Source organism: Schistocerca americana, chromosome 5 (assembly GCF_021461395.2).
Source record: "Schistocerca americana isolate TAMUIC-IGC-003095 chromosome 5, iqSchAmer2.1, whole genome shotgun sequence".
Lineage (NCBI taxonomy): Eukaryota > Metazoa > Arthropoda > Insecta > Orthoptera > Acrididae > Schistocerca > Schistocerca americana.
In genome coordinates this window covers 659,509,923-659,537,450 of record NC_060123.1, presented here as the reverse complement: position 1 = coordinate 659,537,450, position 27,528 = coordinate 659,509,923, and the positions used below count along the sequence as shown (strand labels likewise).

Genomic DNA, 27,528 nt, shown 5'->3' with positions numbered 1-27,528 from the left:
GACTCTGACCACAATCTATTGGTTATGAACTGTAGATTAAAACTGAAGAAACTGCAAAAAGGTGGGAATTTAAGGAGATGGGACCTGGATAAACTGACTAAACCAGAGGTTGTACAGAGTTTCAGGGAGAGCATAAGGAAACAATTGACAGGAATGGGGGAAAGAAATACAGTAGAAGAAGAATGGGTAGCTCTGAGGGATGAAGTAGTGAAGGCAGCAGAGGATCAAGTAGGTAAAAAGATGAGGGCTAATAGAAATCCTTGGGTAACAGAAGAAATATTAAATTTAATTGATGAGGGGAGAAAATATAAAAACGCAATAAATGAAGCAGGCAAAAGGGAATACAAACGTCTCAAAAATGAGATCGACAGGATGTGCAAAATGGCTAAGCAGGGATGGCTAGAGGACAAATGTAAGGAAGTAGAGGCTTATCTCACTAGGGGTAAGATAGATACTGCCTACAGGAAAATTAAAGAGACCTTTGGAGAAAAGAGAGCCACTTGTATGAATATCAAGAGCTCAGATGGAAACCCAGTTCTAAGCAAAGAAGAGAAAGCAGAAAGGTGGAAGGAGTATATAGAGGGTCTATACAAGGGCGATGTGCTTGAGGACAATATTATGGAAATGGAAGAGGATGTAGATGAAGATGAAATGGGAGATACGATACTGCGTGAAGAGTCTGACAGAGCACTGAAAGACCTGAGTCGAACCAAGGCTCCGGGAGTAGACAACATTCCATTGGAACTACTGATGGCCTTGGGAGAGCCAGCCCTGACAAAACTCTACCATCTGGTGAGCAAGATGTATGAGACAAGCGAAATACCCTCAGACTTCAAGAAGAATATAATAATTCCAACCCCAAATAAAGCAGGTGTTGACAGATGTGAAAATTACCGAACCATCAGTTTAATAAGTCACAGCTGCAAAATACTAATGCGAATTCTATACAGATGAATGGAAAAACTGGTAGAAGCCGACCTTGGCAAAGATCAGTTTGGATTCCGCAGAAATGTTGGAACACGTGAGGCAATACTGACCCTACGACTTATCTTAGAAAATAGATTAAGGAAAGGCAAATCTACATTTCTAGCATTTGTAGACTTAGAGAAGGCTTTTGACAATGTTGACTGGAATACTCTCTTTCAAATTCTAAAGGTGGCAGGGGTAAAATACAGGGAGCAAAAGGCTATTTACAATTTGTACAGAAAACAGATGGCAGTTGTGAGAGTCGAGGGAAGGGAAGCAGTGGTTGGGAAGGGAGTGAGACAGGGTTGTAGCCTGTCCCTGATGTTATTCAATATGTATATTGAGCAAGCAGTAAAAGAAACAAAAGAAAAATTCGGAGTAGGTATTAAAACCCATAGAGAAGAAATAAAAACGTTGAGGTTCCCCGATGACATTGTAATTCTCTCAGAGACAGCAAAGGACTTGGAAGAGCAGTTGAACGGAATGGACAGTGTCTTGAAAGGAGGATATAAGATGAACATCAACAAAAGTAAAATGAGGATAATGGAATGTAGTCAAATTAAGTCGGGTGATGCTGAGGGAATTAGATTAGGAAATGAGTCACTTAAAGTAGTAAAGGAGTTTTGCTATTTGGGGAGCAAAATAACTGATGATGGTCGAAGTAGAGAGGATATAAAATGTGGACTGGCAATGGCAAGGAAAGCGTTTCTGAAGAAGAGAAATTTGTTAACATCGAGTATAGATTTAAGTGTCAGGAAGTCGTTTCTGAAAGTATTTGTATGGAGTGTAGCCATGTATGGAAGTGAAACATGGACGATAAATAGTTTGGACAAGAAGAGAATAGAAGCTTTCAAAATGTGGTGCTACAGAAGAATGCTGAAGATTAGATGGGTATGTCACATAACTAATGAGGAGGTATTGAATAGAATTGGGGAGAAGCGGAGTTTGTGGCACAACTTGACAAGAAGAAGGGACCGGTGGGTAGGACATATTCTGAGGCATCAAGGGATCACAAATTTAGCATTGGAGGGCAGTGTGGAGGGTAAAAATTGTAGAGGGAGACCAAGAGATGAATACACTAAGCAGATTCAGAAGGATGTAGGTTGCAGTAGGTACTGGGAGATGAAGAAGCTTGCACAGGATGGAGTAGCATGGAGAGCTGCATCAAACCAGTCTCAGGACTGAATTAGCTAAAAGGTATGGCATTGTGTTTTGGTATTACAGCTCAGGTAACAGTGCACTATCCAAAAAATGCAAATATCCACACTCAAAATCCATTCCAGCAGCCATCTTTAACTTCTCACAAATGATCAATATAGCACATACTTTGCTTAGGTTTTATGTCCATTGGGAATGTGTATATTAGCAACAGTAGAAGCTCAGTTAGGGTAAAGGTGAGAAGAAAATTGCTGTGTCCTTTTTCAAAGATACCTTCTTGACAATCATAGCTACATATGGATCTGAATCTTGCTTCTCTCAGATGGAAGCCCAGTATTTTTACCACTCCTTACCTAGTTTGGTGAATTCTTCAACTCTTATTTTGGTCTGAGAACCATACTTATCCTACTTATATGCAGCCATTTGTGACTAAGTAACACATTTTTATAAACTAGAGACATTCATTATTGTGAGTCTAGCCTTGGTAGTTCAAAATTTCAGTCCTTATCTCTTTTAACTTGTCTCATCTTCTCCTTCTTGATATAGTACAACTTGTGATGTACCTTCCCACATCATGAGATGTATGAAAATTAGCAAAAGCACTCTGTTAGTTTCATTGCATCATTTCTCATTGGTCCAGAATGTCTTAAATGTGTAGTACAGATACAGCCTTTTGTGGGCATATGCCATCTGAGCATGTCTCATGAATTTATCAGAAGCAGGAATGTGGATTTAAATCCTGGTCTGGCACTTAATTATTTGCATATTATCAGTGTTAAACATACTTTGAATGGAGTAAAAATTCATTCTCAGCTACAATCATGAGACTGCAGATAAGCCGACCACCCCCCCCCCCCCACCCCCCTGTAAATTATAGAGTACAGCAATCAACAGCAATCAGTCATCCTTTTTAGATTTTATTATGCAAATCCAGATTTTGGCTAGTAGCTAGCCATTCTCAATGTGTTATTTTTTATTCTCAATGCACGTAAGTCCCTGTTGTTTGGGCATAGTCACAGTTCTTTGACTGAACTGTGACTGACGCCCACTGTGACTGTCACTTACATGCATTGAGAATGAAAAATAGTGCATTGCCAAAATCTGGATTTGCATAATAAAATCTAAAAAGGATGACTGATTGCTGCACTCTGTAATTTATAAGTCACATGCAGTCACTGAGTGCATCCACTTTCCGAATGGAAGGTAACCTGATTAAATTTCTCTTCATCTCCTGCATCTTCATTCAGATAATTTCTCAAGTAATTGGGAAGCCTTCATTGCATTTCTTTCAAATGTACTGAACAAACTGTTGCTTCAGTTTGTTACACCTTGCCTTTGTCAGTACCAATGGAACTGTTTAATTCATTCTTTGTCTGATGCCACCTACATTCATTTCTGTGCTAGCAAATTTTCTTCCTGCTGCACAATTGTTCATGGTACCTGCCTCATGGATCACCATCAACTTAAAATTAATATCATATTATCTGCATAATCAAATTGAACAAATTGTGAACTGCAAAGTTGTAGATTTACATTCCTCAGCAGAATTATAACAATGATTCGCAGTCACTCCCAGTCACTACAATTTACCATTCTTATAGAACTGACTAAACAAACTGAATGACAGTAATACAATATCCTTTCAACTATATAGTGCTGAGTCAGCAGAAATCAGACCATTTTGGGATAACAGTGTGCTTCATCATTTGTTGCCAACCTTAGAAATCTATAGTGCTTTGGAGCAGTAGCAGCATTAGGTCAGCTGTAGAACCTCATGTATCATTTGTCATGCTGCTTTTTGAGTGTTGTGAGCATATTTTATAATTTGTATCATTTAGCATTGTATTCTACTGTTGAACATCTGTCCTTTTGTAAAGTCAGTTTAGTTCTGACTACATTTGGATTCAAGTGAACTGCAGTTTAAGTGGGGTAGAAGTTCATAAATCTGCCTCCATAGAGAAATGGTCAGTGTATCCAACTGCTGTGTGAAGGATGTGGGTTCAGTTCCCAATATTGCCAGGGATTTTTCCTTGGTAGAAGCACTGGTGCGGGGTGAACGCAGCATCGTGATGCCAATGGAGCAGCTATTTGGGTGAGAAGTAGTGTCTTCTAGGTCTGGGAAACACAACGGCCAGGGGAGTGGTGTGCTGTTCCCATGCTTCTCCATACTGTGTCTGAACGACACCTTTGGCAGATAATGACACAGTGGGCAGTCAATACTGAATGATCCACCAGTGTCAGTACATGAAACTATGTTTGTTGTTGTGGTCTTCAGTCCTGAGACTGGTTTGATGCAGCTCTCCATGCTACTCTATCCTGTGCAAGCTTCTCCATCTCCCAGTACCTACTGCAACCTACATCCTTCTGAATCTGCTTAGTGTATTCATCTCTTGGTCTCCCTCTATGATTTTTACCCTCCACACTGCCCTCCAATGCTAAATTTGTGATCCCTTGATGCCTCAAAACATGTCCTACCAACCGATCCCTTCTTCTAGTCAAGTTGTGCCACAAACTTCTCTTCTCCCCAATCCTATTCAATACCTCCTCATTAGTTACATTATCTACCCACCTTATCTTCAGCCTTCTTCTGTAACAAAACTCCTTTACTACTTTAAGTGTCTCATTTCCTAATCTAATTCCCTCAGCATCACCCAATTTAATTTGACTACATTCCATTATCCTTGTTTTGCTTTTGTTGATGTTCATCTTATATCCTCCTTTCAAGACACTGTTCATTCCGTTCAACTGCTCTTCCAAGTCCTTTGCTGTCTCTGACAGAATTACAATGTCATCGGCGAACTTCAAAGTTTTTACTTCTTCTCCATGAATTTTAATACCTACTCCGAATTTTTCTTTTGTTTCCTTTACTGCTTGCTCAATATACAGATTGAATAACATCGGGGAGAGGCTACAAGCCTGTCTCACTCCTTTCCCAACCACTGCTTCCTTTTCATGCCCCTCGACTCTTATAACTGCCATCTGTTTCTGTACAAATTGTAAATAGCCTTTCACTCCCTGTATTTTACCCCTGCCACCTATAGTGTATTTATAAAAAGCAAGTTATGTGGGATGTATTCCCATGGCTGGCAATACAACTAAATTTGATACCTGGTTGTTGTTCTCCAACCCACATTCATTCCAGTGCTCACTTAAACTGGTGTCACTCTCATCAACGTTGGTGCCACTACTGAGAGGAGAGGATTCTTTGTAAAATTAAGGAGATTAAGGGCTAAACTATTTGCTCTGAATGAGTTGTAATCCTGTGCCATTATTGTGCTGTCTATATCTGGTGCAGATGTGTTTAGGCCCTTTACCAGCTTACTTGTGTTATCAGCAAACAACATGGTTTCGAAGATTTCTCCAGTATCCTGGGTAAATAAATTTATGTAGATCAAGAACAGGAGTGTGCCATGCACCAAACTTTGAGGGACACTATATTTAATGTCTTCCCTTTCTGGGTTCTGTCTTATTCCTGTGATATCATTTGTTTATTTGCTTCAGAACTGTTAAGATATGATTCCATTCCTATAAGAGGGAGGGTTTAATGCCACACCATTATACCGGGTGTTCAAAAAGTCTCTCCGCAGAGCCGTATGATTGTTAGCCACGCTTGCTGTATGCTGTAGTGAATATACTGAAATGAAACTCAGTGAAATACTAGTTATTAATTTATTGAATATTAATTTTTACTTACAAATTTTCACATAAAATGTTGAAAGTGTCCCCCCTGTTGTTGAACACAAAATTCAATTCATCTTATCATGTTTCCAAACACAAGCTGTAACATTTCTTCTGTAACAGAAGCAGTGAAAGTGGATATTGCAGTTTTCAATTCATTGATGGATTTTGGACAGTTTTTATAGATGGTTGCTTTCACTGCACCGCAGAAGAAAAAGTCAGGTGGTGCCAGGTCAGTCGATCGTGGAGGCCAAAGTTCCTGTGAAATTATGCGATCACCAAAAACATCAGCAAGCAGTGACATTGAAATGTGAGCTGTATGCATAGTTGCACCATCGTGTTGAAAATAACTGTTCAGTATTTCACATAACACAAGTTCTCCTATGAATGGGTACAGAATATCACTGCAGTATCGTTGTGCATTTATTGTTTCGTTGAAAAATATGGGACCCACAATCCGACATCTAGAAATTGCAATCCAAACTCCTATTTTCACAGAATGAAGTGGTTCCTCATGAATACACAATGGATTTGCAATACTCCACGTATGAGAATTTTGCAAGTTCATGTACCCAGATAAATGAAACCACAACTCATCAGTGAAAAACATGTCATTAAGAATATCCCTTCCATTTTGTTGAACGAAATTTTTGAACCATTGACAATAATGCAGTCTCTTGCTATGATCAGTATTTTTCAGTTCTTGCATGACTGTCACTTTGTATGGGAAAAGTTCCAATTTTTTCATTACAGCTGTGTGGGCCGTTCCGACACTAGCATCGATATCCTGGGCGAGTTTTCTTAGTGAGTTGTTCAGACTCACAGACATTTTATGGGAAATATTGAGTAGATTACCCTCAGACAAAACGTTAGGATGACCACTTCTCAGTGCATCTGTCACTGAACTCGTACTTCGAAATTTGTTAATCAAATCTTGCACAGTATCATGATGTGGGAGTGTTGTCTCCAGGAAAACTGAATTAAATGTTTGATGAACTGAAACTGTGTATTTACCACCTGCTTTGAACACTTGTTGAACTAAAAACAAACGTTCTTCAATGGTTAGCATTTTAACAGTGACAAGAATGAAACAAACGAGCAGAGGAACTAAAATGTTCACGTCAACACATTACAACACACACCAACGATACTACTGACACTGGCTGAGATAAACAAAGCAGTGGAATGTTGGGAGAGTGCACTTGAAGGGAAGTAACTCAGGCAAATGAACAGTCATACGGCACATGTGGCTAACAATCATACAGCGCTGTGGAGAGACTTTTCCAATACCTCGTAGTTTCCTGAGTGTAGTTCTTTGATCTACATAATGAAGGATTTGACAAGGTACAGAAAATTCAAACAAAGTAATTTTCCTTATTTAGTTCTACCTGAACTGAGTTTGTGGGATTATATGTTACTTTCTCTGTAGACAAGTTTCTATGGAACCTGAACTGAGTTCTTATTGAAAGATATTCTCAAACAGATTAATACGTATACCATTGAAAATCACTTTCTAAAACTTATGTGGTCTTGTTTACAGTGGATTTGCCAAAAATTATTTATAGTGATGGAGTATGCAGTGACTGTCTAAATAAACCTGATAGACCTGCTTTCGATTATTCATTTTTTGTCCTATTTTTCAGTTCTTCTTTGGAAGAAAAAATTATGGAAATTTGTGGTGAGTTCTTATAGGACCAAACTGTTGAGGTCATTGGTCCCTAGCTTCACACACTACTTAATCTAATTGAAATGAACTTACGCTAAGGACAACACACACACCCAAGCCCGAAGGAGGACTCGAACCTCTGATGGGGGGGGGGGGGGGGGACACATCACGCACATTCATTCCCGAGGCAGGATTCTAACCTGCAACAGTAGTGATCACACAGTTCCAGACTGTAGTGCTTAGAACCATTCAGCCACCCTGTCTGGGTATAGAAGAACATTTTCATTCTTGTAGCACATTGCTGTACTTAAAATTTCAAAATTATAGTACAATATTTAGATATCAATTATCAGTAAAAACTTCATTTTCTGTTCCATTCACCCCAAGTTACGGTATGTGAATAACACTAGGATCTCTCCATCAGTGCTATCTCCAGAATCAATACCAAAATCTCTGTATACGATCACTAAATGTTATTAGTATCAACTTTAACAGCTTAACGAAGTTTAAAATATTTGTTGTTGGGAGCCTATTGATTGTTAGAACAATTCACTACTGTCCTGTATGTTTTTAAATTTGTTACTGAAGTACAGCACTCAAAGAGCTGTTCAGTACATTTGGTCCTACTCATTAAGCTCTATAGCAGTGACTTTATTCCATTTTTTTTATGTAGGCACTTCCCCTTTCATTGTGTTAAACCTACAGTAATGTGATAGTAATTTTTATCCATATAGGTGTAACTGTTCAATTCCTTTGAATCCCAAATGATGTTTTGCCATGCATAGCACATCTTTCGAAATACCTTTAGATTTTCAGTTCCCTGTAGTAATGTGTGTAGCTCCTCTTTCTCTTTTAGCATGTTTATTATGTTTTGATGGAAAAGTTCAAATGTGTTGTAATTTTTACTATTTGTGATACCCAAACTGCCATTTTGTTTGTCTCCGCTGATTGTTGCAACTGTGTCTATAGCTATTTGGCACTTCTTTCTTTCATAAAAGTTTAATCTAAGACCTGCCTTGTGATAATATTCGAAAATATAGAAATAGGACAGCTAGTACTGTGGTTAGACTAGATGCTTCTGAAAATTAGGTGTGAAAGTAACCTCTTACTAGAAACATCCAGGTATATGCCATGTCAGTATGATTCTGTGAGGGATGACACACAAATTAAATTCATATGTGATTATCTCATTCTCTTGAGTGATCTATGAAGCATGCATTTACATATTCGACAGAATGCTTCATCTAGGGCTTGTCATATAACTGAAACAATAACACAATCTTCACATTTGTGCCAGAAGCATTCCCAGTAATGTGCCCGAAGTCATTCTCAATTGCATGGTTGGGGGTATGGTGCAAAATGATCTTGTTAGCCCTAATAATAGCTACAGGATCTTTCTTGCCAAAACCTTTCCTCAAAGGGTCTAAATTGTAGGTAGCATTGGAATAAATGGAATAGCTGGTAAAGTTAAATGAATAGGACTACTCTTATCTGCAAAATTTGAAAATGTGATCATTTTATCCACACTGTTGATAACTAAAATAGTTCACAAGGGAAAACACCAACCTCCCCCCCCCCCCCCCTTCCAGTGGTAACAAAGTGACACAGATAGATCACATACTGATAGATGCTAGGCACAAATTAGACCTTCTCAGTATGTGAAGCTTTAGTCATCCATTATAATCCAGAATTAGCCGTAGTCAGGGCAATGATATTAAATTCATCAAAATAAAACACAGGCATTCTAAAGACAACTGAAATCAAAATCTAGACATATTAATGAAGGCACTAAATAGATCTGGCATGCATGGCTTTTTGGTAGAATTTACTACAAGGTGGTTGAAATATACCAGTCATGAGATGGGAACGTCAATATAAGGACTAAATTTATTGACAAGCACAATACTGGAAGCACATCCATTCACAGACGCAGCTTGGAATGCACTGCTGCACTGCAGTTTTTGATCAAGCCACAGGTATTGCAGCCCTAGCTCACTAGAAGCGGTTGTAAGTATTGATACCCCACAACTCCATTGAAGAAATGAGAGAAGCCATTAAACTGCAGAAAATTAAGTGCTGGACAATTGACACAGAAGAAACTCATGGTTCAACACTGAGTGGAATACAGTTACCAAACAAAAATGCAAGGTTTAGGAGAGGACATTACAAAGAAATGTATAGGAAGGATAAAACAAGACTGTAAAGAGATATGGAGAACTGTTAAAAAATTGATTGTGAAAGAAAAGGGAAAGTGTGAATGTTAATGTTCAGCAAATGGAGTCACTGTGGAATCAAAATGGACTTAACACCACCTTTAATATTCATCAATCAAGAATAATAAAATTAGGAAGACAGTTATATGCTTGTTACTATGTATGGTGGATATGGAGGCATGAAAGATGATATTAATTGAAAATCCTGGAGGACAAATGTGTTACAACCAGTCAAAAGCAAAGTGAATAGACAGTGTCAGAGAGGATCTATAGAAAATGGAAACAGAAATTGGAACACTTTGTCAAAAAAAGGGGTAGCTGACAAAAACTGTGTAAGAGGCAAAGCTCCACAATGTGCAGTAAGTGATAGCTTTAAACTAAGTTTTGAGACAAAACAGGCAGCAGTTGCTGTCAGTAAGAATGTCACTGTAGTTTGTAGTCTGTTTGTTTGTAACCTGTCTCTCTCTCTCTCTCTCTCTCTCTCTCTCTCTCTCTCTCTCTCTCTCTCTCTCTCTCTGTGTGTGTGTGTGTGTGTGTGTGTGTGTGTGTGTGTGTGTGTAATAGTGCAGAAATCTGCAGAAGCAAAGGTTAAGAAAACAACTGTACATCGAGGTAAGTGCAGAAAACACCAGAAAAGTTATTTGCTTCAGAGTATAAAAATAATGAACAAAAGTATAGATGAATGGAGATAGTCTCCACAGCTAATGAATAAAACAGAATTTCAGAATAATTAAAAATTGCAGAGTTCAGTAAACCCATATGAAAGAACTTAAAATGTTTTAAGTAAAAGTAATAAAACCTTTAAGTGGAAATTTTTATCATCGTAACCATTGAGTTCAGTAACTGTTACTTCTGGCAGCCGATATAATTTGTATGCCAACTCTGCTGCAGCCTCTTTATTTAAGTCAGGTCGTATCCTTTTTCCAGGCTCCAAGAATTCATTCATTCTTTGCTTCCTGCAAAAGAAAATAAATATGTTTCGTTGTCAAACAAAAAAGTGTTTCTCAAGCATGTAGAGCAAGAGCAGACAGTTTTCTTTGCTGTAATCGATAGTATTAACAAACACTGTCAATATTCAAACATTACATCAGCAAACTAGTCTACAAAACACAATCAGAGCTATTGTCACCTATTTGTAAAGCATTTATAGTTTTGTTGTGTTAGTAAAATTTCATCATGTTACATAAATCTCATCATGGAGGGTGGCCTTCGTACAGAGTGAGTCAGTGTTACCTGATGTTTTTGACTCTGTAGTAATAGGTGAGTCAGCGTAGTGGAGGGGCATGCTTGGGCTCATTGTTTTCCTCTGCAGCAGTAGACTAGTTTCAGTAGAGAGGTGGATTGTGCAACACCGAGTGCTCGTCATAGAAACGTTCTTTAAAACTGCAGAATCTGTGGCCACCCCTCAGAGGGAGTTCTGTCTCCAGTTCAGCATTAATGGTGCAGTTCCAGCCCACAATACCATTCTGCTGCAGGTTAAGAGCTTTCGTGAGACAGGTTCTGCATTGAAGGAAAAACCAGGAGGCAGCGCAAAGATGGCCATGCACTTGAAAATATTTAAGTTGGGCATCATGCAATTCCACAGAGCCCCAACCGATCTGCAAGATGACAGTCACAGTCTCTTGTGTTATCAAATTTATCCATTCAGTGCATTTTACACTGTCTAAATTTTGATCCCTTCAAAATTGTGATTGTTCAGAAGTTGAAACCTTGAGATTTTGTGATATGGAGACATTTTGCTGAAGTACTAAAAGATATGTTAGAGAAAGAACCTAGAATTATGATTTTAATATAAGATGAGGCTCATTATTACCTATGCCACAGAGTTAATAAACAAACAACCCTCAGCAAGTGCACCAGCACCCATGGCATTGTTAAAGGATTGCAGTGTGAGCTGTATTAGGGAAATTTGGTGTCATATGGCCTTATTTCATTGAAGAAAATGGGAGAGTCATCACCATCAACTCTGAGTGTTATTTGGCCATGTTGTGTGAATTTATTATCCCAGAACTTCATCTCCATGGCATAAAACGTCAAAATGTTTGTTTTCAGCAAGATGGTGTGACAGCTCACACTTCCACTCTGTGCATGTCTGAAGTAAGGGAGTTGTTTCCTGGGAAAGTGATATCCAAGAGAGGACATGTTGACAGGCTGCTCCCTTCTTCAGGTCTTACTCCATGTGACTTTTTCTTGTGGGATTTCATCGAGAACAAAGTGTACTTCAGAAGCCATGTACTGCAATTGAATTAAAGGATACCATTAAGCAAGAGGTTCATGCAATGCACTGTAACATGTTGGAGCAAGTGCTGACAAACTTTGCACAGAAGTTCGATGAGTGTGCTGAAAAAGAGGGCCAGTCTATAAAGGACATTATCTTTCACAAATACTTAATTTCTGTGAAAATTAACATATAGGATGGAAACTGTTATTCTTTGTGTATCTTTTGAAATAAAATAAGGTGCAACATCTTAAAATGTCACTGTGTACTATAACTTCAAGAACCATCAGACAATGCTGACTTGCCCTGTATATGTAGAATGCGGGAAGATTTTAATTATCACATCAAAAAAGAGTTACATTATTATTTTTTTGTTTGTTTTTAGGCACCTATCTGCAGTCTTAGTACACACTGAACTCCTGTTGTCACAGTGCTGCAGCGCATCATTAGAGCAGCAAAAACAAAATGATGCAGCCCATTTGTTTGGTGGAATATCATGCAGTACTTCATTTTCTGCTTATCCAGGGGAAGAGTGCTGCAGCAATTTGTGCTGAGCTTGTGGGAGTGAATGGCAACAATGCACCATTAGAAAACATGGTAGTTATGTTCCACAGACATTTCCAGCGTGGTCAAACAAAACTGCACGATGAAGAATAAAGTGGCAGACCATCTCTCTGTGAAAAACCAGAAAATGGAAGAAAAGGCCATGCACTGGTGCTTTAAGTCAGGCATATAACAATGGAGGTCATAGTGGAAAAATGAAAATCAGTTGTGGATAAGTTTTCAATGTATTGCGTGGTGTTTTGAATGTGGCAGAGGTCACCACCTGCTAGGTTCCACTCCATGGGAACAACTCAGTTCATTCTGTACACAGCACAGTTATATATTCTGATTCTCTGAGTTATCAGATTTTGCCTCTTCCCATTAATCTCCTGACATTGCACCCAGTGATTTCTTTCTCTCTCCTGATATGAAGAAACTTCTGTGTGGCAGACACTTGCAGAATGACAAGATAATTTTCCAGGTGCAGAATTTTTCTGAAGATCCAAAACGTAAACTTCAAGAAACAAGGTTTCTGCTAAGTCATTCATTATCAGTCATTGATTGGTGCTGGGTGGTTGGTCAATTTGGGGGAGGAGACCAGACAGTGGGTCATCAGACCCATCGGATAGGGAAGGATGGGAAAGGAAGTTGGTCATGCCCTTCCATAGGCACTATCCCAGCATTTGAACCTAAATTAGGATAGTTGGATGCAGGTTTGAACCATCATCCACCCTAATGTGATTCCAGTGGGCTAACCACTGTGCCACCTCTCTTGCAGAAAATATGTTGGATTAATGGGTGACTGTAGAGTGGGAATGACAGCATTGCCAAGTTTCATGAACACACTTTGATTTTTCAATATCATAATTACAACTTTATGACTGTCTATGGTACTAAGGAGCTGCTGCCTATCTGCTACTGAAGAGTTATTAACAACATGAGTCCATAGGATGAACATTGCCATGTAAAAATTTTTAGTAATGGGATCAAGATAATTGGATAAATCCAAGTGGTGTCTAATCCAACATATTTTAATTTAAGGGGATTCCTTTAACCTGACTATTTTTCACAGTTGACTGCTCATAACATTTGTGCCAGAATACAAAATATTCTCTACTCTGCAGATAATGTGGCAAAAATTACACAAAAATTATGTTTTTCATAGATTCCGGTCATGTAAACCACAATTTAACTGAAATTGATTTCTTCAGTGGGAGGAAAACGATAAATTGACAATCAGAGAAATACGGAGGCTGTCTGGAGAATTTTCACATGTATCCCTGTACAAGACGTTGGATTGTTGCTGTAGTGTTTGATGTTTCCTTCTATCTGTGTGAGGTGGTCTGAAAATGCAATGTAGCTGTGGGCACTGGCACTACATTCAACATGGACCAGATGACACTAAAAAATATTTTTGGTACATATTTCAAATAGTGTTGGACTGTCGTGGGTGAAGCTATATCTTTGTGATGAAACAGAGTAGCATTACTCAATGATTGATAACTTACTCCTGGCCACGCAGTTGAGCAATTACAGCATTTTGTTGGTTTATAATGTTGTTTCCCTTGAAATGAAATGTTTCTTGATAGATATGGAATATCTTGCAATAGTCCCACTTTTACACTTCAATTAAGTGACGTGGTATGGCCTTACAGATATCTCAGATATCTGAATCTAGTGCCACAGATGTTAGTTAAAAGATCTTGGATAATTTTGGTACAGTTCATTTTTCTATGTTTTTATCAGTTGGGTGCTGCAACATTTCAGTGAAGAGATATTCTTCTAAGCAAAAGCTCAGTTTATTATGACAAATCATCATACCAAGTGTTTTATCTTGACTCTGGTATTCAAATGAGGGAAATTATGGTGATCTAATACAGTACAGGACGGCACAATTATACGGACTTTCAGGTTGCAGCCAGAGGACTGAGCAATGTGTGATGCTCTTGACATGCCAGTTTCCATAAATTACATTTCACTTGAACATGTTCTATTTGCTGAAAAGATCAGGTGGAGATCCTTCAGCTAATTTTATTTACGTGAGGCCATTGCATATTTTACAACTTTCTTTCATGTTTGAGCTACTATTCAGTATATGCTGACATGTATTTCCATTAGGCAAAGAAGATCTTTTCACATATGATTTTTTTTGAAGTTGCATGTGTGTACTTCTTTATGTGCTTCCAGTAGGATAGTGATTTGTTTGTGTGCTGCTGAACATCCATGTAAACATACAGATTCCATTTGAGTAAAACCATATGTAGAGTGTGATCTAATGAATTCGTATACCCTTGATTGATAATGTCGGGTATCTCAGATTGAATTCATAACAAGGTTCTCATAGAGGTGATTTTCCATTGTCTTTCTCTGACCTTTGAATTGCTTATCAGATGTTTAAATGTATTACACCAATGAGGTGATGAATGCGTATGCAAGGCAATGTGTTATGAATAAAAACTGAACTGATAGGAAGGCAGAACATGAAGTCTAACATTGGCACACACTTTAGGCTAACCATCTAAAATAGCACAAAGTGTGCTTCCAAAATTGGTTGTAACTTTCACTGACACACCACCAAGGGTATACAGTGTACTGCGTCTTACTATGTAAGACATTGTGGAGAGGCTTATAATTCAACACAGATGGGAGAACATGGTCTGATTGCCAAGAACTGTGCACTTACAACTCTCAATCACCTCATTGAAGAAAGATGCTGGTATATGTTCATTACACTCTTGCATTCATTAACTGAATTAGTGGACAAGTGCGTACATAAATTGATAACTGTTACCTAGCCTACAAATAAAATCTCAACAGATGAAATGTAATTCATTGGTTCTTGTGGATCCTGAATACCTCACCTCAGAGAGTCTATGTCCATTGGAATATAAGGAAATGCTTTGTTTAGCAGTTGCCTATTATGTCTTAGATTGATAACCACTTCAGTCAGCACATTTTGCTGCACTCAACTGGCTTCATTTTGCTGCCTTGAGCTACAGCTGTGATAGGATGCCAGTGATTCCTCTGGCACAGCTTAAGAGGCCCAATTCTGTTACACCCTCTGCTGCACTTGGCCTTGTTGTTTCATCACTATCTGAGAATAAATAGCAGGCACTGACAGATAATGGTTCTCTGGGCATAATGTGAAGGCAGGTATGGACTGCACTGAATCAGGCAGGTAAAAATTGTGGAGGAAAATGAAGGCTTCAATACAGCTATCAGATTCAAATACACGTAGATTGTAGTAGTTATGAAGAGACTTGCACTGGTATCTGCATCAAACTAGTCTTTGCACTGAAGCCAACAACAACACAATGCCAAATTTGCATTTGAATCAACGTAACATACTTGAACTGTTGGAATGGAAGCTGATCATCCTGGGAAGTCTTAACTAGAGTAGAGAGTAAATAAGCTATTCATTCAGAGCTCTGATGCTAGACAGGGAATGAAAGACCTCAGGGAATCAGCTGGCAGTTCAGGAAGGAAGCCCAGCAGGCATTCAATATTTTTGCTGTTGTGTCTCATTCACAGGGCAGAGGAGCCTATACCAATGGTAATTGAGTGCGGCAGGTGCAGCTGACTCCATATCACATCTCATGTAGAGACCAAAAGCTCCTGCTGTCAGCATTCTTGGTGCATCCTGCATTCTATTAGATCCCTGGCTAAACAGGTGAAGACAATAAACCTTCCCTCTGAAACAGAAGCACAGCCCATGATTAGAAACATCATCCTAGAATTGACTATGTCTCTATTATTTACTCTTCATAGGCTCAGTGATGAGCACTTGGAGAGATGGATAGGTCACCTACACTAGGTATAGAGAAAAATATTCATTACAAGTCAAAAAGAGAAAATATTAATCTGATTTTAGTGAACAGCTAGAAGATCTATGCTAAGACACAAAAATTCAAGCTCCATATGAACAGTAACAATGCCTATGTAGTATCAGGAGCATAAAGGTTGCTGGACAGAAGTGAAAATCAATACCACCTTAAATAATGAAATAAATCCAGGGTTATTCATAAGTACCTCTGGGATTTCAGAAGCTGGCTACATGAAAACTGCAAGACATATAGAAAATAAACTGACAGAAAAAAAATTGCAGCATCAAGGAATTGTGTGACATAAATAGGACTTGGTAGGTGTGTTTCCACATCTGGAAGATGAATATTAAAATTTCACTCCAGTTGCATAAGAGTGGCCCTAGTAGCACCACTATGAGGACGCAAATCAGGTTTGCTTTAAATACATGCTGTAATGCTTGTGAGCATTAGTTACCTTTGAGATTGGACATGGTCAGATGATGTTATTCAAGAATGCCATTAAGGTGACAAAGATGCCAGTATCTGCATCTCACTGAGTTTGGATGAGGTTGTGCAATAGGGCTACGAGAAGCTGGATGTGCCTTCTGTGATATTGCAGAAAGATTTGGCAGGATTGTAGCCACTGTACATGACTTCTGGCAGTAGTGGTCATGAGAATGTACAGTCCCAAGAAGACCAGGTTCCAGATAGTTATATGGCACTACCAAAATGGAAGACTATTGTGTTCCGCATATAGCACCGTTGCATCATACTGCATCTGCAGCAGCAAATCCAGCAGCAATTGGCACCAAAGTGAAACAATGAACTGTTACTACCTCAAGGCCAATTCTGAGCCAGATTCCCTTTAGTTTGAATTCCAGTGATCCCAAACCAATGTCATTTGTGACTTCAGTGATTTCAAACAAGAGCTTATTTAAGCAAGAGATCATTTAAACAAGAGCTGATTGGGGGACAGGATGGAAGTTTGTTATGTTTTCTGATGAAAGCTGCTCCTGCCTCTATGCCAGTGATGGCTTCGTGTTGGTTAGAAGGAGGCCAGTTGAGAGCCTGCAACTAACCTGTATGTGTGCTAGACACACTGGACCTACCCGTGGAGTTATTGTCTGGTGTGCAACGCCATATGACAGCAGGAGCACTCTTATGGTTATCCCATATACCCCTGACTGCAAACTTGCACATCAATCTGATGATTCGACCTGCTGTGCTGCCATTCATGATCAACATTCCAGGGGTTATTTTCCAGCAGGATAATGCTCACCCATATATTGCTATTGTAATCCAATGTGCTCTACAGTGTGTCATATTTATTAGTGTTCTTGGCCCCCTATTATTCCTAATCTATACAAATGACATTGAAAGGCCCAACAGATCATCAAAAACTATGTTATTTGCAGATGATACAAACATAATTATAAGTGATGACAGAAAATCTTTATTCACTAATGCTGGAAAGGTTCTGAAGAGTGTGCAACAGTGGTCTTATGCTAATAACTTAACACTCAATTTAAATAAAACAAATTACATGTGGTATGGTAAAGTAAATTACAAGGATGATCACCATTTATCATTGAGCGACCATGAAATAGAGAAAGTCTGGTCTACAAAATTTTTGGATATGTACATTGATCAGCATTTGAGCTGGAAAGACCATGTCACAGACATAACCAAAAAAATCAATTCAACATGTTTTGCACTGAGAATAATTTCTTGCAGTGCAGAGTGTACAAGATTAGTGTATATGGCTTATTTCAATTCTATTATATCCTATGGAATAACATTCTGGGGTGCAGCTAAATTTCACTTGAGAGATATTTTTAAATTACAGAAAAGAGCCATTAGAATTATTACACGCAGTTTTCCACAAACACACTGCAAGCCCTTGTTCATGCAGCTAAACATACTTCCAGAGCATGTAAAAGTACAACACATTAATTCAATGTTTTAATTTTCAACATATTATATAATATTAATGTAGTAACACTGTTCACGTTTACGTTGCACTTCACTTAGCGTAGACCAGGACTGTGTCCTAGGCATGCCCGATGTTAACTGACTGGGCACGGCCCGTGCTGCCTGAGTTGTTGTTGTTCTTACGCTGGCAGAGGTCACGTCCGAATTCTCGCGTGCCCTCTGGTGAACGGGACTCTACTTGCGGCAACTACCGTCCATGACGCACCGTGCCGATGTGTGCCTCCTGCGATCTTTCCGGTGGCTACTGCAGTTAATTTTGTGTGTTTTAATTCAATGTTTTAATTTTCAACATAATCTTAATTTAGCATGTTTGATAGAAATTTGTAATATTCTGCTGTGCATATTCTGGGCAGTATGACAATCAATTCCTATATAATGTAAATGATGAAAAGGATGATAATAAATGAAGTGAAAAAATGAAATGACATATGTTGCCTTGGCCTGCTCAATTGCCAGATCTGTTTCCAATTGAGCACGTATGGGACATCATCAGACCACAAGTCCAGCATCATTCACAAACAGCATTAACTGTCCCTGGATTGACTAACTAAGCGTAACAGGGATGGAACTCCAACCCACAAACTGACACCTATGAAACACAATGTGTGAAAATTTGTGTGCTTGCAATCAGCATTCTGGCATATTTATTGAAATGAAGAAGTCAGTTAACATAGGAAATTTATTCCGGAGTATGATGGCATGGAATTTAGGTGAAAACAAACAAAGCTGGCTCAAATATTATAGTTGGTTGCATTCATAGACTACCTGCCTTAAGTGCTGAAGTGACAAAATGCTAGGGTACAAACTGGAAGAGTGTTACTTGAAAATTCTAGATGTTGGTATGGTACTGGAGGGGGGGGGGGGGGGAGGGGAGGATTTAAAGCTGTAGTCAGTTGGAAGTGATGGTATTTCTGTGATATAACTATAAGCATTTTATCCAAAAATTATCTTGTGTAGTTAATTGTAAAACTGGCTCACAAGTCTTGTGACCATTTCTGTCATGGAAAGTGCCTTCAAGATGTGATCACTGATCACCATTCATGACACTGTGACCTCTACTCTATGCCATAAGTAAAATCTGTGCATCAAGTAGTGCCACCACCTGAACTACTGCATGCTGTAAAGGTGGTTGCCCTAGACCACAGATTCACTCTGTTTACTCATATCAGATATTACAAGGAAGCTATTCTTATTACAATTATTGCTACACAGTTGTTCACAAATTGGATATTAGTTCTCACTGGAATTTTTCATATATTATGTCAGCAACTCGGTTATTTCACAGTTATCAGTGTCAGTACACTTTATCAGTGCTACAAATATATTTTATCTTCTGTTCAATAAATTGTGTTGTTTAGAAACCACTACAACATTGAAACTTCCTGGCAGATTAAAACTGTGTGCCGGACCAAGACTCGAACTCGGGACCTTTGCCTGTCACGTGCAAGTGCTCTACCAACTGAGCTACCCAAGCATGACTCATGCCCCGTCCTCACAGCTTTACTTCTGCCAGTGCCTCGTCTCTGTTAAGTTTGGAAGGTAGGAGACGAGGTACTGGCAGAAGTAAAGCTGTGAGGACGGAGCGTGAGTCGTGCTTGGGTAGCTCAGTTGGTAGAGCACTTGCCCGTGAAAGGCAAAGGTCCCGAGTTCGAGTCTCGGTCCGGCACACAGATTTAATCTGCCAGGAAGTTTCATATCAGCGCACACTCCACTATAGAGTGAAAACATTTCATTCTTCACTACAACATTGATTTGGTAGGACACATTCTGAGGCATCAAGGGATCACAAACTTAGCATTGGAGGGCAGTGTGGAGAGTAAAAATCGTAGAGGGAGACCAAGAGATGAATACACTATGCAGATTCAGAAGGATGTAGGTTTCAGTAAGTACTGGGAGATGATGAAGCTTGCACAGGATAGAGTAGCATGGAGAGCTGCATCAAATCAGTCTCAGGACTGAAGACCACAACAACAACAACAACAACAACAACAACATTGATGACAAGAGCACAAATCCATGTGGGCTACCCACAGTAGAAGCATTATTGCAACTGCTATAAAACCAAGACAAACTGATGAAACTCCTTCAACAACAAGTGGCTACACTCACTATAGTAATACTACATCATCCATCATCATCATCATCATCATCATCAACCAGTTCAATCATTAAGTGATGTGGCCTCTTCATGTCATGGATTCAGGTAGGCTTTCAGCAGTCGTCGCCAGGTGGAATGGTCTTGGGCAGTTCTCTGCCAGTTGCTACCAGCGATCTTCTTGATATCTTTGTCCCATCTGTCCAGTGGTCTTCCTCTAGGCCTTCAATGCTCTCTTGGACTCCACTCCAGTACTAACTTCGTCCATCTGCCACCTTTTCTTCTTGTGAAATGGCCAGCCCACTGACATTTCAAGGAGTCTACTGTCTCTAAGATGTCCTTAACCTCCATCACAGACTAAATGTCATCTGCCCTTTTCTTATTCTTTCTTGTATAGCCCAGCATTGATCTTTCCATGGGTCTCTGTGCTCTCCTAAGTTTCCCTTTTGTAAATGAGTTCAGTGTCCATGTCTCACAACCATACATTGCATTGCAAGAATGCATTGATCAAATACTGATTTCTTCAGATTTACTGGCATTTTTTATCTGAACACTGTTGAATTAGTCCCAAATGCTTGCCAGCCAAGCTTGATGCGCTGATAGATTTCTGGCCTTACATCACCCTTCATATTAATAACCTGGCCAAGGTAGATATATTCACTGACCTCTTCTAATGGACTGTCCTTGACTTTAACATCTCCAACTGGGACCCATTTGTTGGGCATTACATTTGGTTTGGAAAAGTTCATGATCAAGTCAACCAAATGACATTCCAATTCAAGATCTGTAACTCAGTTTTGGAGCTCTGTGAAGTCATTGGCCAGTAAGGCAATATCAGCAGCAAATCTGAAGTTGGTAAGCCTTCTTCCATTAATTCTAATTCCCTTACCTTCCCAGCTCAGCTTTGACATAGCCATTTCCAGTACAGCCTAGAAGAGTTTTGGGGGGATGGTGTCACCTTGCTTGACACCTCTCATGATGTGGAATTCTTGAGTTGATTCAGAGATATTAACATAAGCTGAAGAAGTTTCGTAGATACTGCTGAGCACTTCAATGTATGCTGCTCTCACTCCTTGCTCACTCAAAGCCTGAAAAAATACGGGGTTTTTTAAGAGGAAGTTAAGTACTTAAGTCACGACCTTAGCAGAATGAGAATCAAGCTCATAGCAAAACACCTAAGAGTAGTTAGTGCACTGCACCTGACAGAACTACAGGCTCTTTTGGGCAAAATAAATTATTATGCCAAATGTATTCCAAATCATATCGACATAGTCTAGTCACAAGCACGTCACATTCATAAGGTCAGAAGTATGTGAAAAGACATTTCAAACATTAAAGGAGAAACTGAGATCAGCACCATACCCCACCATTTACACATCTGCAAGGATTTTAATAGTTACTATGGATGCCTTGCAGTATGACCTCAGAGCAGGGGTGGAACATAGGTATACAGAAAGATCAGAACAGCCAATCTCATTTGTGTCTAAAACATTAATGGCAGCTCCAAGGAACTGCTGCCAATTTGGGAAAGAGGCTTTAGTTATAACTTTTGCCAGCAAGAAACTCAAAACAAGATTTTGTTTAATCACTGACCACAAACTGCTTCTAGCATAGCTTTGTATCAAAGACTAACATTTCTGAAGAATATATCTCAATGATACGGCATTGGAATGTGTTCCTCAGCTCCTGCAAATATGAAAACTGTTACAAGCCTACAAGTAAGCAGACGAATTCTGACAAATCATGACTTCCAATGAGACAATGTATAATATATGATAAAGGTGAAATAGTCCAGATATGAACAATTATCTAGTGCTGGCACACATAATTGCTCTCAGCCTATGAGCATTGTTGAAACATTTTCAAAGGTGCCAAAGAACAGTCTTGCCACAGAAAACATCAGTGGACATCCAACTGTATATGCCTTATCACATGCAGCACCAGTGGTTGCTAATAGATGCTGTCCTCCTGCAGACTCCAAATAAGGAACAACATTGAGTTATCATAGTTTTCAGATCACAAATTATAACATTGCTCCAAAGTAGCCACTGTGGGAAGGTGAGAATGAAGAAGTTGGCCAGGCAACATTTAGATTGGTCTTGGCCTACTTAAGATATTAACCCAACAGTGCATCACTGTCAAAGTTGTAGTGAGCAGCAGCAGGCTCCCTGTGCCACATTCTCGTCTTGGCCCACTTTCACACAGTTGTGGTAATGCGTTCACCTAGATTTTACTGTGCCTTTTAGTTAACTCAGTATATGAATTATACAATTTTCTGCATGTTGTCTGATTAGATATGTCATCACCTACGGTACAGTCAGTTAACTATAAGGTCTTGCTGGAAAGTAATGCCTCCAAATTTTTGATGTCAAAACTCTTAAAGCTTCTTAAATAAAACAAATGTTATTAACATTTTACATCTTTATTTTTCATGTCTACATATTTATTTCACAACATAGTCACCTTTGTGTCAAACACATTTCTCCCAACAAGAGATCAGTTTGTTGATATTGTCACTGTAGAATGTTTGACTTAGTTGATGGAACCACGACCTCACCTCTGCTTGTACTGCTTCATAGCTATCAAAATGTGGCCCTTTGTTTTTAAGGTTTGGAAGTGGATCACAACAGGATGGGGCCAAGTGGGGATTCTATGGGGGATGACTGATGACAGTGAACCCAAGGTGTCAGATTCTATGGGGGATGACTGATGACAGTGAACCCAAGGTGTCAGATTGTTTCAGATATTGCAGTACTCATGTGTGGTCTGACATTTTCATACTGAAGGAGAGGGTACTACTTGTGTGGACAAACTTTTCAAATTCGAAACTCTGTTACAGCACACTGTTTCTCACACACTGGCCTAGTTATGTTACTCACCACCATGTTATATCTTACAATTCAGAGCCTTCTTGTGGCAGAGTATGGCAAATATGTGGACGTGATGAATGTAGATGTAGAATGTTAATAACATTGATTTTATTTAAAAGTGCATTGAGAGTTTGCAAATAAAAACTTAAGAGGCATCACTTTTCCGCTTGCCTTCATATCTAAGATTTTGTTGATAGAAGACCTCTGCCACACCACTGTATCAGCAGAGGCCTGTAGTTTAATTTGAAGAAATTTTATGAGTCCTGTAACAAAAATGGCATTCTCCATGTAAAATCTGCACTTTCACATTTACTGTTGTTTCTTATCACTTACAAGATCACACCCATCAATGGGATGAGCCTAGCAGAGATCCTAGATGGCTGTCAACTGTGAACACTGCACTTTGAAGACTGGTCCACATCTCCACACATGCAGTGCACTTCTGGCCTCACACCTAGGTGTTGGTGTGTACGTTTTACCCCAGGAAAATTAGTAAGAAAACCAGCAAATGGGGGAAAAAATTTATAAAGTTTTTAAATTTCAGGAAAATACTTGTATGGGGTGTAGTAATAAGAAACAGAAAAGTTTCCCTTCGTAGACAGGGCATGTCCCCCTTTTATCCCCTCCAAAAGTTAATTTGTACTGTATTTTAAATTTATATGCAAAAAGGCTCATTTTTCTAACAGGTCTCTTGTTAATAAATATATTCCTCACAAAATTGAACACAAAAAAGATCTTGTGCATCTTTTCATTTATACAAATGGTATTTGAGGTATAAGAATTGGAATAGAATTTTGTTAACATAAAAGTTTGCAGTTTTTGTTGCTTAGCGAAGTATTTGAATGAAAAGTGCAATTAAGTGTATGGAAATATTTCATAGCCTATATATATTCTACATGATGATATTTCTTTTGCAATCAGTATTGTTGAAATCAGGAGTACGTGCCAACAATGAAAATGACAAGTTCCCCTTCCCATTCACTCAGCGTCCCCCTACCACTATTGTCGCTGCCATTTTTTCCTGCCTGGTGTCCAGTTCAGTTGAGTTAACATTGTGAACTATCAAAGTAGTGCCAGAGAGTTCTGTTTTTGTGACAGTATTCATCAGTTTGTGGTGTTATGAAGTGCTTCTTCTTGGTCTCATTTCTTTTGTCTGGACTGAGAAAACAATAATTCTGGACCCTACTATCTGTTTTATTTGTGGTAAATCTGTTTTGGAAGGAGAGACACCAATAACGACGAAGGGCTTGGAAACTCTGATACCCATCAGCAAGGGTCGGAAGGATGGGGCTCACAATCTTCTACAGAATGCTAGACTGATTGAAGTGCATGAGGTATGTCAACGTGAATATATCAAGGAACATAATATAAGGAAACAAATTAATCAGAATGTTGCACAAGCAGATGATAAAAGTTTCAGATCCTCTTCCTCTTATCGATTCAGTTTCAAAAAATCCTGTTTCATGTGTGCTGAAAAGTGTGACATAGAGGTGGAAACAATAAAACCACTCCACAAACACAGTGGAGTGTCTGAAGTTCACTCTTTAACTGTGAAACATACATTGCTTGAGAAAGCAAAGAAATGGGATCATGATTTCGGCAGAAAGCTGCCAAATGCATCAACAGTGTTTTCTGTTTAGTAGCTGCAGAAGCCTGTTATCATCAAGAGTGCTATGATAAATTAGTGTCGAACTACTCCTCTGTCCAAAAAAGAAGCCACCCTCAAGATACCAACTTTGATGCCGCTGTTCCAGAATTATGTAAATTTATAGGTAGTTCAGAGGAATGTCAATTTTCACTGCTCAATTTGTTCCAGAAAGTTAATGAATGTCTCCAAGAAGGAAAGACAATGACTATAAAAACTCTGAAAAGTAAACAAACTGAACATTTTGGTGATGGGGTCTTGTTTGTCACAATGCCAAAAAATCCCACAGTTGTATGTTTTTGTGGCAGTGGCCACAAACTTTTGAATCAATGGTACAATGAATGAGCTGTTAATGAAAAAGATGAGAGAAAGAGAATGATTGAAGCAGCAGCAGCAGCTATCATCCATGAAGATGTAAGAATGACTCCTTTTAGTATAACTGATTATCCAAATATCAATGGCTTGACAGAGAATGGTGAAGTTATGGTTCCTGACAGTTGACACAAATTTGTGAAGGGTGTGGGTTTGTCAAAAAATAAAGGTAGTGAACAGTCTCCTTTAAAAAATAATGTACAGCAATATGCTATGCGATTGTGTCAGCAACCAGGCCTCGTTCATTTATCTCCCCACTGCAACTTGGTCCCGCAGTGTACTTGTTTTGTAAAGTGGGATCAAAAAACATTGTTGAAATTGTCTGGAATATGGGTCTCTGCTCTTCATACAGCATTGAGGCTTTATTTGAGGCATCTGCTGTTCAGTTCTGGAAACCAAATACTTCAAATGATTAGTTCTCACAGCTAGTTTTCGATAATGCTGACTTCATTATTGCAACAGTGATGGGCAAAGCTACATTCCATGCTATGGGTAGTATCAGGTGTGTGACTCCAGGAGAGTGATAGGACATCAGAAAGTAATGATACTCTTTGTCATGCCGAGCTCTATTGAAACAGCAAGTGCCCAAAAAAATTGGATGCTAACATTCCAAAGGCAGAATAGAGTTGGAATTGAAGAAATTGTTCTGCAAAAGTCTACTCAGAACAATCATTCACTAAAGCAACAGTGCTTACCAATCACGATTTTAATTGGATGATGGGAAAGTTTTTACAGCTTTCTATTCCTACATGGCAATGTTTTATGGAGAAAATCAAAACTGAGGGGAACCTGATACGCAATCAAATGTATTAGCACTTGCATTAATCAACAACCCACGCACAGATTATAGCACTATTTTAACTGCTTTAACTTATGCCATCATGGAGAGTAAGAAGACCACACAGCAAACATGTATCGTGAAGTCTGATCAACCACTCTACATGAAAGACAAAGATATAGTTGCAGTGGAGGCTAATGGAGGGAATGAGCTATTCACTAATGTAGTTATTTGATTAGGAGGCTTTCACTTACTAATGTCTTTTCTAGGAGCAATAGTATTCTTAATGAGAGACAGTGGACTCTCTCAACTTTTGGAGACTGTATATACTGCAGCTTCTGTTCCCCATATACTTTCTGGTCATGCATACACGAGGGCAACTCAGGCTCACTCTGCAGTCATGTGTGCTCTTTCCATAATAATACTGGAGGAAATGGCAGTCATGGAGGAGGAGAAGCAACATATTAAAAACTGTATTTCTAATATGAATGGAAATAGTGCGTCTTTTAGTGATTTGGAAAAAAATCAAGTGATTGAAAAGCTGAAAAATAAATTTGTCAACACAATGGATGATATTAAGCAAAGAGAGAAAACTTCCCAGCTATGGGTACAACGCATTCAGCTTGTCATCTTGGTATTGCATTTCATCCAAGCACTGTGTATGTGGAATTGGGAGCTCAGTATAGACTGTGTGAGGGCTATGCCCCCAATATTCCATGCAACTACTGAAGTGTTGGCAGAAGAGCCAACACCGTGTTGCTAGAAGAGGCCGAAATGCACGTGTTTAATTACACGCTGACTGGCGTGAGGTATGCTTCACAATATTAATTATCAAATGCTATGGCGCCTTGCTAGGTTGTAGCAAATGACATAGCTGAAGGCTATGCTAACTATCATCTCGGCAAATGAGAGCGTAATTGTCAGTGATCCGTCTCTGGCTAAGTTGCCTGTACAACTGGGGCAAGTGCTAGTACGTCTCTCTAGACCTGCCGTGTGGTGGCGCTCGGTTTGCAATCACTGACAGTGGTGACACGCGGGTCCGACGTATACTACCGGACCGCGGCCGATTTAAAGGCTACCACCTAGCAAGTGTGGTGTCTGGCGGTGACACCACAACTACATACTTTCCTTAGGCTAAGGCATGTCATTTGTACCTCCAGGACATGGAAAAACTGAAAGAAATTATGAAACCCGTGGAGTTCAATAAGTTCACCAAGGACAGCAGATTTGTGTGGAGTATGGACTGACATGACTAGAGAACAAATGCTTATGAAGAATCTGAAGAGTGTTGGAGGTGTTTCACATGGAGGAGGTTTCACTGATAGTGTGTTGAACTGATGGATTTGTGGTATACCAATAGCCCATCACATGTGTGAAGCTATGGAACAGTTCTGCAATTTACATTTGGTTTAGAGTGATCAAAATGTTGAACTGAGGAGTGGGAGGAGATAAATTGACGAGAAAATTCATAGAAGATTTCAGTTACGATTGCAACAACACACTCCATTTTCTTATAAGGAGCAATTGTATT

General features: G+C 39.1%; 1 protein-coding gene and 1 non-coding gene across 7 annotated transcripts in view; one reads left to right on the top strand and one right to left on the bottom strand.

Moving 5' to 3' along the window:
• The window catches only part of LOC124615780 (hydroxylysine kinase), a 219,432-nt gene that overhangs the window by 62,797 nt on the left and 129,107 nt on the right, over nt 1–27,528 (bottom strand). For 5 of the 6 annotated variants that reach the window (XM_047143889.1, XM_047143890.1, XM_047143885.1 and 2 more), the window contains exon 2: nt 10,481–10,637. In XM_047143889.1, coding sequence (XP_046999845.1) covers nt 10,481–10,627 — 147 coding nt within the window. In that variant the 5' untranslated portion in view covers nt 10,628–10,637. Of the gene's footprint in view, nt 1–10,480; nt 10,638–21,221; nt 21,241–27,528 lie in introns of those variants that run through there. The other variant, XM_047143888.1, reaches the window with a different exon arrangement.
• Nucleotides 19,830–19,904, top strand: Trnas-uga. The gene has a single exon. It is a non-coding gene; the product is annotated as a tRNA-Ser (tRNA).